At 42.0% G+C, this 10881-nt stretch overlaps 1 protein-coding gene across 1 annotated transcript; it reads right to left on the reverse strand.

Moving 5' to 3' along the window:
• Positions 1–6888: 6888 nt before the first annotated feature.
• Positions 6889–8182, reverse strand: LOC6528232 (histidine-rich glycoprotein). The gene is made up of 2 exons (XM_002089258.3): positions 7718–8182; positions 6889–7656 (listed from the first exon to the last, which is right to left on the reverse strand). The coding sequence occupies exons 1-2, from the start codon at positions 7727–7729 to the stop codon at positions 6997–6999; spliced, it is 672 nt and encodes a 223-aa protein (XP_002089294.1). The 5' UTR covers positions 7730–8182; the 3' UTR covers positions 6889–6996.
• Between the last annotated feature and the right edge of the window lie 2699 nt (positions 8183–10881).

The following is a 10881-nucleotide window of genomic DNA, read 5'->3' on the forward strand; positions in this document are numbered from 1 at the left end:
TGTATTCGATTTTTTACATAAATGTAATATATAAATATTATAAATACAATAATAAAATTGCATAAAAAGTAACATCATATTTTAATAAAATTATATCCATTACAATAATTTATTGGTGTAAGCAACACACCGGCAAATGCTTTCAGCGTTAATCTTAAACGCGCTTGTTAAACGAGGGGCTTTCCCGAAATTTTCCGGCCACGTAAACAAAAAATGAAATTGCAATCTGTCTGAAGTTTTCCACCTCTCGTGTCTGAACTCCCCTGCCTTCGGCCCTGTCCTCCCCTGTTGGCATCGTCTTGGTCTCGCCCAATTTCGCAATAACCACATTCTTTCTCCCAGTATCTGTAGCTCTAGCTGTATCTGTATCTGAATCCCTCTGTGGGCCCGACGCCTTCCTCCACCTCACCCCTCTGTGGGCCATGGTCGATGGTTGCGCTTTAGAATCATCGACGCAAACGCAAAAAGTCTCAATGGCGCAGTAAATTATGTTTTATTATGCAATAAAGTCAACCATAAAAACGCAGCAATAAATTAAATTAACTACTAAAAATGCTGATTTTATTTTTACCCTCCGTTTGCGAAATTGTTGTTCAGTCAGTTCCAACTCCTCATGTATACACACGAGTATTTGAATACATAAACAAGGATGTATGCTTGTGTATCTATCGTTTCGCGCAAAGTTTGCTTCTGAATTTTTGGTTTACTGTCTGGATTTTTGCCTATTTTTCCTGCCTCTGTCTGCGAATAGTCTAAACTGCAGTTCGCTCGGAAAAACCGTAGAGCTTAATGCTGGAATGCCATGATTGACTCTGGAATTCTTATTTTAAATTTAAAAAAAATATCACTATATAAACTACTTTACATATTTAAACTATACACACTGTAAATATAATTCTTTGAAGAAAATATATCTACTTATTTGCATTCCTTGATAAAAGCTGAATAAATTGTGATAATACTCGTAATACATGTAACATGGTGTAAAAAAACGTAAATATGTTTCGTCCAGCTTAAAAGATTGGTGGTGCCCCAACGCAGATCGGATCAGTGTTCAAATTAGTGGCATTCTCTAAGAAGTCCCGACATCAAAGGATAAGGGTAAAAACATATCCTGCAGGCTTCGTGTCCATGAATGAAAACCAAAGCGACACACGACCAGCAGCAGAAAAACAAAAGCGCAATGCTTTAAATGAATAAATATGACACATAAATACCATCCAACAATGGCTAGCCCGTGTGTCGCTGCAAAAAAAAAACAAAACAAGGGAAAAAATTCAACAGATTCGGAAAGGCAAAAAATAAAAATAAATATAAAAGTAAAAAAATCGCAAACATCGTAACAACAAAGCCAACCGACCAAGCGACAGGGACCGACAGTTAATTCCGCGAAAGAGGAAATTACAATTCATGCCCTTTGGCAGAACTCCATGATTATCAGATCGAATTAGTGTCTGCCTGGGCATCTCGTCCTCCCGTTCTCCGGTTCTCCGATCTGCCAGTCCTCCTTTCCGATTCAGGGATACTCTTCCGTGTGCCTGCCTGCTTGTCCTGGGGCCACATGAGCCACACACATTTTTTGCGACCCACAACCGAACCATTTGAATGAACTTGGACCGGCTGCTCCTTTTGTTTTCCGTTAACAACAAATACAACAATTATGAGTGTGTGCCCCGTCTGGCCGAGTCCTGTGGAACCTGTCATGACCAGAGAGTTGCCCTTATTTTTTGGTTCACCGTGCGTTCATTTCGTTGTTGTGTTTCGCAGAGAACCCAAAACAAAAACATGTGGTAAAAAATACAATACAACGTTTTGACTGACTTGGCTGGGAGTTGTCATTTGGCCGGAAAGAGGGTGTGGCCATTGTATGCATTGATTTTGAAAAAAAAACAACGTTTTATGTTTCACTTTAAAGTGCTAAGCTAAGCCTAATAAAGCATAATGCAGTTTCAAATTATGAAATACCTAAAAATATTTATAAATGCGATGTCTGGACTTCTAATAGTTTTTTAATTTCCCCCCATTGATTGATTTGCCCTTGCCTAATTGATTTAGAATTAATACATACTGTCTGTGTCTAGTAACGCCAGCTGCAGGAACATACTCGAAAAATGATTATCGGCAGACACATTAATTAAATTAAATCGACTTGGGAGCCTGGGGGCTGCCTGTCTGATGAGTAGAGACTGCGAGTGAGTCGGCTTCAACTGGCTCTTAGTTGGCCAAATCGCTGTTGACTCATTATGGTAAAGACATGTGTTAATTTATGTAACTTTCCCAAACGGCCCGAACGACCATTGGGACGTTCATTAATCATTTTTCGTTTCGAGATTTTCAAGTTGGCCCCACGTCTCGCGGTGTGCTGCCTACTCTTTTATGTTATTTTTAGTTAATTGTTTGCGCTGTAAAATGTTTATGCGTTTTGGCCAGCAGCTCGGTTCGGCTGCCTTTGCCCTCTTTGACTAATGTGTGCCGCGTGTTCACATTTTTGTCTCAATGATTTATAGTTGTCCGCTGGACGAAGTCATTTTTGCTGTGGAAGCGGTTTTGTGTGCCTGCAAAACGTATCAATCATATCGGAAATTAATTTTGATAGCCACATAAAGCCAGTCGTATAAAAAAGGTGGAAAAGTGGAAAAAACGAATCAAAGTATTGCAGCATAAGCAGAATCCTCAGTTTGGTTAATTACATGTTAATTCCTATCTGAATTCAATTGAGAAAAATAATTTCCGCACTTTGGACTGATTTCCAGTACCTGTACTTTGCGTGAAGCATTTGGAAGTAGCATTTTACAAGTGCCGCACTTTCCAGTGGAGAAGTTGAGAAGCGAAAGTAAGCAGCTCCACCGACTTGCCTGTTAGCCACCTCTACACTGCCCTGCATAATTACAGTGCGTATGTGGCCCCAACATTCAATCTCGCTGCCCCAACCAAAGCTTAAAAACAAAACCCCTAATCAGCATTAAGGCGCGCATAGCCTGTTATTAAGTTGATTACAATTCGGGATACGGGATAAGCGAAGGCAGCCAAATCAGCTGGGCTATGTGTGGGTAACACCCGGGTCTATATGGCTATATGGTGGGAAGTGAGGATCATTTTGCACGATTTACGATTTACGAGTTGCAAGTTGCGAGTTGCGAGTATAGGTATATATGTATGTAGAGTTGAGTACCCGGGGCTAGAGTGGCGGATAATGGTTACGGACAATGACGATGAGTGGATGGTGGCTTCTACTCTCTTCGCAGTGGAATGGAAGTAAAGACTGCCCCACCGTCGAGCACATCCATCAATCGTGATGGATAACTGACAGTTTGGGGCGTTGCGGGTTCTCAGTTTTCATGGTCAGCTCCTCGGTGAAATAAAGAAAAATTCCATTTACCAGTCAACCCAATTTGCTGATCATTAATCATTGATAGATGTAGTATGTATCGGTCAACCCGTTCGTCTATTCGGTTAGTTGCTGAGCTTATTTGGCTGTTTAAACGTAGCATTGACCCAATGGGGAATTGAATTGATTGCGCATGTGCCGCGTTCGATAATTGGCATAAATTAATATGGCCAACAAATTTAATTAGACATAAATCAATGAGTTTATTAAACAGTAGCCAGCAGACAGCAGCCAGCAGACAGCAACCAGCAGCCAATCATGCCAAACCGTTTTCCACCAATAAACTGCCGCAAATTGGCTAATACCGAATGGCGTTTATATGTCGACCCCAGAGTTATGCCCGCTTCCCTCTGTCTATCTCGCCAACGCCCACCAGTCTCGCCGCGCACATTAAAAATCAGTTAAATTCAGAAACACTCTACCCACACTACCCCTGCCCCCCTTGGCCCCCAAAAAATGTTCATAAACAATTTCCATGGCAAAAAGTCCGACTACGACTCACTGGAATCGAGGGACCTCTCACTGTGCCGGCTGTCGAGAGACGCAGCTGGATTCGAACTGGTTATGTGAACGGACTGGACTCGACTTCTGTGTGCGGTTGGATGTGCCACCAAAAGCCATTTGGCACATACATTTCAAACATTTATGGTTATTATAAAGCATTTAACATTATTATGGATGCCATGGGGCATCTGTTACAATCCGACGGCGGACAAACACCGGCAGCAGCAGCGGCAGCCCATATAGCCGGCTTAAATAATCACTCTGCGGTGTAATTAGCAAAATATTTATTGATATTTCGCAAAGTGTGCGCAAAAATAGGCAATGCAATTGGCCAAATGCTGCAGCTCTCGCTGGAATTCTGCAGTGGGAAGTGGCCATTCGGGAATCTAGGGGAAATCAGTTTTCGGAATTTACAGTCAATACAAATATTAGTCAATTTTTGGAGCCAATTTTTAACTGATCAAAAACAATTTCCATAAATATTTAAATAGCCCAAACGTTTAGTGAAGTTCTTTTATTGAATATTCGGCGAAGTTATGTGAAAAACGGCATTTTTAAATATTCTATTTTAAATAAAAGGTATTTTTAAAATAAATTTATTTCGAGACGGACCATTCATGTTGGCACTTTATAAAACGACGTTAATTGATTTGGCATTTGTAGCTCATTTGACTGGACACAATCTCCTACCGAATCGAGCTTATTTATGTTTCACAAAAATCGTTCGCCTCACAAAAAGGCCAAAAACGAGCAGAAACTTGACAAATAAGTTACGCTTAATTTTCTGGCAAGCGTTTAAAAAACCGAAACACGCAACAAGGCAGCCAGTCACCTAAAGCAAAAGCCATTAAAATCGACGCGACACTTTTGATAACAAATTCAAAGCCCCAAACCGAAGCCAAAATGAAAATCAAAATCCAAGCCGCTGTCGAAGCTGAAGCAAGTTCAGCTTGAAAAAATCGAGCCAAACTTACTATACCGAAAATCAGAGGCTGCCCATAAACTTGGGATTTTACGACGCTGTGTGGTCTCGTTTGACATATTGTGGGCTTTACGATTCCAAAATTAATGACACCATGGCCCAAGTCAGGTAACGGGCATTGGATTGGATTGGGTTGGATTGGATTGGGGGCGCCCTGCTCTCGGATTTGACTTGGCTGGTGCCATACCGGTTTGGGAATGCATATTTGGTTGGGCCAAACGACAGCCTCATCAGTTAATAAGACACATACCCATTTTTATGGCATTAAACGACGACAAGTGAAACATAAAATATATATTTACTTTATTTTTATGCGCAGATGGTCCGCTTTAGAGCTCAAAACTCACTTGACAAAGCAATTTGCAATGCAAATGGATTAACGCGTTTGGTTAGTTTCTCGCTTTCCTAAAAATTCATTCCGTTTTGCGTTTCGGCAACTGTGTTTTTTATTGCTTTGATTTCATTTCAAATAAATCGTAATCAAGTGAATTTACGACCTGTGGCAACAGCGACTTCACATTCCCTTGAAGCTTAGCTTAATTAATTTCAATTTAATTTTTTCCGAAACCAAATTTATGATTCAATTGCATTAGGTGGCATGTAAATTTTTCACTTGAGCTCATTAAGTGTCGCATCGCGTTGATTAAGGATCGTGATTAAGAAAAATTAGAATACAAAACGCATAATTTCCTTCAATGTCAGTTGATAATTTCTGTTTAATATTCAGAGATAATAATAAATTTGTAAATCTGGTACTGTATTTTAATGAATCTATTTCTTGACTGAAAGTAGGATAATGTAGTCGAAGCATTATGAAAAATACTATTTCTTGATTGATCTTTTAATATACTATAATATCTCTACTAAACCCATTTATTTCACAAATTATTACTACATTTTGCGTTGGGCAGCCTTACAAGTTGAGCTTCTCAATATGAAAAAATTAAGCTCAATTAATCATTATTTGCAACACAAGACACAAAAATCCGGCAAAAAGTGCCATAATAAATATAAGTAATAGCTGTTGCAATTTTCGCACTATATCTCGTATATTACATAATGTAGAAAGTGCGTGCCGCACAAACACAAGGAACGCATAAATATAAAAAAAAATAATAAATTACTCGGAGCGAGAGGCAACTGGAGTCCCGGTCGAGTTGGGTCGAGAAGGGATTTCTGTGGAGCGTTTATTATGCGCACAATAAACGCGGCGGGCGCAGCGGCGACATAAATTAAATTTATGATGCTTATAAATATTCCACAGTCATTTGTAATACAGCAACAAACGAGGGCAACAGGATAACGCAAGGATGTGCCGAGCCTGTCTGTTAAACAAATTGTAGCCAACTCGGATGAGGGGAAGAAGCAACAAACACACACACGCACTCGCGAATGCTAGGGAGATATATATTTGATTTATGGGTGTGCGAGGATGAATAAAGGACTTTCCACTCCGCAATCCCGATTGCCACCACTGAAAGTGAAAAGAAATCGTCCATAAAAAATCGCCATATATATAATGTGCATGCATGTATTAAAAATACAAGTTTCAGCCACCTGAATAGCCAGCGAATAGATATGCTGGCTAATTTATGGATAAGCTGTACAAATATGATTTATAATCATCGAATTTGTGATATATCTGGCCTGTCGTGTCGCACATTACTGATTCTGACCCAAATTACGGTCCATACGATTCTCGGTTTGGTGTTGAGTCGCGAATGCTTATTAAGATCATAAATCACCATGCTCATGTGTCAAAATTTCTCTAATGACTGGAAATATTTCCATATTTGAATATTCCAAATATTTGCAAATGAATTATCTGCTGTTTTCCGTTTCTTTTTTAAGTTAATTCTTCTGTGATATGAGCATAAGCTTTATAAAATTAGAAAAAGCTGCAATAGCTAATCCAAATTTCGCATAATTTTAATTATGCGGTAATTTCTTTGATCTTTATAGAGTTCTGAACTCTATAAGGGGAAAAAATTTACCATTTCAATTCAAACTAGCCTTTTATATTTCAAAACGTTTGCCTGATTTATTTTGGTATAACAACAATGGGTATTTGGTAAGAGTTCAATAAACGATTGATAAAGAATTCGATGGTGTGGTGGTCAACTCAGTGATAGCCGTGTCCGTGCTCGAAGCCATGATCCTGTCCGTGGCTGTGTCCGTGTCCATGTCCGTGTTCCTGCTTCAGCGAGTAGCTGTGGGAGCTGCTTCCGTGTCCATGTCCATGGGCATGACCATGTCCGTGACCGTGCTCCTCGTGTCCGTGGCTGTAGTCGTGTCCGGAGTGCGAGGAGTGCTCCTCGAACTCAACGTGTCCGCCCTCGTAGCCGCTGTGTCCGTGGCCATGGTGCTCCGCCTGGTGAGCAGCGTGGTGATCGTGGAGCTTCTCGCGATGGACATGGGCCTCGAATCCCTTGTGCTTGTCCGCCGTGTAGTGGACAGTCCGCTTGTGGCCGTCGGCGTCGATCAACTCATAGTGCCCGGTAACCGTGTGGCCATGTCGTGACTCGCTCTGCGCCTTAACATCCCCAGTCTTGTGATCCTTGACGCCGTAGTGGAAGTCATATTCAGCATGGGAGTTGTGGTGGTCATCGTGTCCGTGATGGTCGTCCTGATGACCGTGGTGCTCCTCGTGATGATCGTCGTGCGATGTTAGGTGCACGGAGGCATGACTGGTGGCGCCACCATGATGGCCATGGTGTTCGTGGCCGTGGAAAGGAGCTGCCCGGATAGCCGCAATGGCCAAGAGGGCAAAGGCGATGAAGAACTAGGGGAAATCGATGGAGGTAATTACTTCCTTTGGTGGTTATCCTTTAAGCTGAACTCACCTTTTGAGCCATGGTACCGCAGCTAGTTTATGAGTTAATCTTGGCTAGACTACTGTTGTCTGATCACCAGACCAATGTGAACTGTACCAAAACACCTTTAACCCGGCCTTTTTATAGCTGTACTAAATCGACCCCATAGGTTAAACTTTCAAAAAAGAATGGGTAAATCGGCATTTAGTTACGCCCCAATTTGCAGTTCAAGTTCAGTTCAGGTCGTACTTTCGCCCCAGAGACGTGCAATTATATTCGACTGGCCGTTCGACCCTTTTATTTAGCTGTTGTTTCGAAAATCGAAGGAAAGAGAAGAATGGCAGTGTAGTAATTCATTGTAAAATTTACTGTCGCAACAATTGCCAATTTAAAGTGGCATTGTTTATGCATCGCATCGCTGTCGTTGTCGGCCATTATAATCCCCGACTCGGAGTTGGAGTCGGATTTGGATTGGGATTGGGATATGTGGGCATAGCCAAGAAACAAACGAGCCAAAAGATTTATATGCCTGACAAACGTCTTCGAGTCGTTGACGTCAATCAGGCCTGACAAAAAGTCATCAGAATTGCAGTTTGCAGTTCTCCCCCTTGGCAGCGGCTTCTTCATTTTGGTCAGATCGGAAAGGCTTGTCTGCTCTCCTCAATCCCAGTTCCAATCCCAATCCCAATGCCAATCCCAGTCCCGTTTCCCGATCCCGATCGGTATCCCTACTTTCGGTGGACTGCTGTCCCGCCAGTCCGCCTGTCAGCAGTCAATCGGCTACCGTCTGTCAATGTCGTGTCGCCTTCATCAAAGGCCACATTCGAGTTGACAATGGGGATATTGGTTCTGTTTTGTAATCCGCAAAGGATACGGATTTTCGAAAGTGCTCAAGTCTGGCAAGAAGAGCTGCATAGTTGAATGCAATTTGCATTTGATGCGTGAATTAGCTGGGAATATAATAATTGGATGAGAATGTTCAGGGAGAGTTAGGAGTTTAATGGACCATCTGATACAATCAATTTGAAATGCTATTTTATTTACATTTGATTGTTATACTATTGCTAAGGGGAATCATTTTAAAATTCAGATTTATTCCACAGTTCTTCAGCATAATTTTTGAAATGCCTCTACAGACGATTTTTAAACTGTTTATAGATCATTTTGTGCAGCAGACTTGGTTTAATTGATGCCGATTATGGTATCTGGCAATATGCATCCAAAGGGTCTGAGGTCTGAGCCCAGTGAAAGCCCCCTTCTTTCATCATCGAAATTGCCCTTATGGCAGTAGTGGTCTGAACGTGGCACAGACCCGCAATGTTGCTGCTGCAAGTTGAGAGTCGCAAGTTGCAAGTTGCCAGTTGCCAGTTGCCCGTTGCCGTGGCTGTCGACTCATCGTTGTCAGTCAAAGGGGCAAAGGAAAGGCTGCGTTGGTTGGTTGGTTGGTTGGTTGGTTGGTTGGCTGGTTTCGTTGTCAGTGTCATTGCTGGCTGCGTTTTGTGGGCACATTTCGGCTGCTTGATTACTCATGTCAATCAGGCTTCCAAACAGCGACGACATGCTGTCAATCTTTGTGTCATGGCCGCTAAAGTTGTTGGTCGGTTGGTTGGTTGGTCGGCCGGTTGCTGGAGTCGTACAACAAGTACGCTTGATTGCCGGGCCCAAAAGGCTGGGTAAAAGGGTAAATACAGGACAGCAGCAACAACAAAAAATAGGAGGCGATGGGGAAAACCGATGATGCCACAAAGGTGCCCGGTGGCAGTGACAGGACTGTAGTTGTAGCCCATTCGATTGATGTGCATTGTATGTAAATTGGGCGGTCGTTTTCGCATTTGATGCCCTGTCAAGGGATAATCAACAGCAGCAACAGCAGCAGCAGCAGATCAACAACCGCAGACAACGAAGGGACAACTTTAACATTCACTTCCACTCGCTGCAAGTAGCAAGTTGCAACTCATTATGCGCTCGCATACGAAATTGTTTTCCACTGTAACGAGCTTAAGAAATACGATCAAAATGCCTCGATAATTTTTCGCACAGCTCCACAGCGGCCATAAATATCCTTCACTCGCATCCTGGCATCCTGCCGAAAATTGAAAACGACAATGTTGAGGGCTTGTTGACAGATACTCATTTGACAGGACCCCATCAACTGTCACTGCCAAGCGAAACACAAACTGAAGCGAAACCGAAGCTGATTTCGCATATCCAGTTGAATCGCGATGAGCGAAGTAAAGAGGCATATTGCTTGCTAAAGTTATGGCCCGTCATTTAATTGGGGGTTTTACTCAACTCTTAATTCAAGGCTAATACTATTATATTTACTGCCAGCTAAATAAATCATAGAAAGGTCTTCAAAATCTAATGAAAATTTAATTAACAAAATTTTTTACTATAGTTTCTGGTTATATTACATGAGCTGAAGAATGGAGACCTTATTCTCTACAGTCATATATAATGTGGTTAAATTTGACCAGTTGTTTTCTTTATCGCTACAAGTTGTTAAGTTAACAGTGCAGAAATGGTATTGTCGCCATCGAAGAACCTGTTTACATTTATTCACAATACTCATTAACAAATCTCTCACTCTATATACCATTTCTAAACTTAGCCATCCAGCACTACTTACTTACATCCGAGGCTGACAATAAAATATCGCCAGGCGAAAAAGACGCAAGAAAATGCGTAAAGACAATTCACAGCAATTGCAATTGAACAAGAAACTGGTTGGCAGGCCATAAAGTTAGCTGTAATCGGTAATTGCGATAAATAAAGTAAGTGGCCGGGTACGAGGTGTTGGAACATCCAGCGGAGGATGAAGAGGCTGAGGAGGATGAGCACATGCCCCCCAACATCCCGACATCCCAACATGCCAGGCATCCCCGCCATCTCCGAAGCCTCCGGAGTCCCGAGGAGTGTTGACAATTCTCGTCAATTACGTTGTAATGCGTTTGCTCCATCGCAGCTGCCTTGACGTTCCAGTTGGGCCACTTGATGCATTGCTTGACACATTATGATGCTTGATTTGTTGTCATGGCAATTTTGCCACCATCCACTGACCATCCTGACCAGACCTCAAATGGCATCTACCCAATCTTCACCTCTCTCCATGTCAATAACTCCGCAGGCAGCGACGCTGTGTAATGTGAATTTTTCACTATGGACAAATGAGTTTGTCGCGGCCTTTTTGCGTT

This window comes from Drosophila yakuba, chromosome 2L, assembly GCF_016746365.2.
Source record: "Drosophila yakuba strain Tai18E2 chromosome 2L, Prin_Dyak_Tai18E2_2.1, whole genome shotgun sequence".
In the NCBI taxonomy this organism is placed as follows: domain Eukaryota; kingdom Metazoa; phylum Arthropoda; class Insecta; order Diptera; family Drosophilidae; genus Drosophila; species Drosophila yakuba.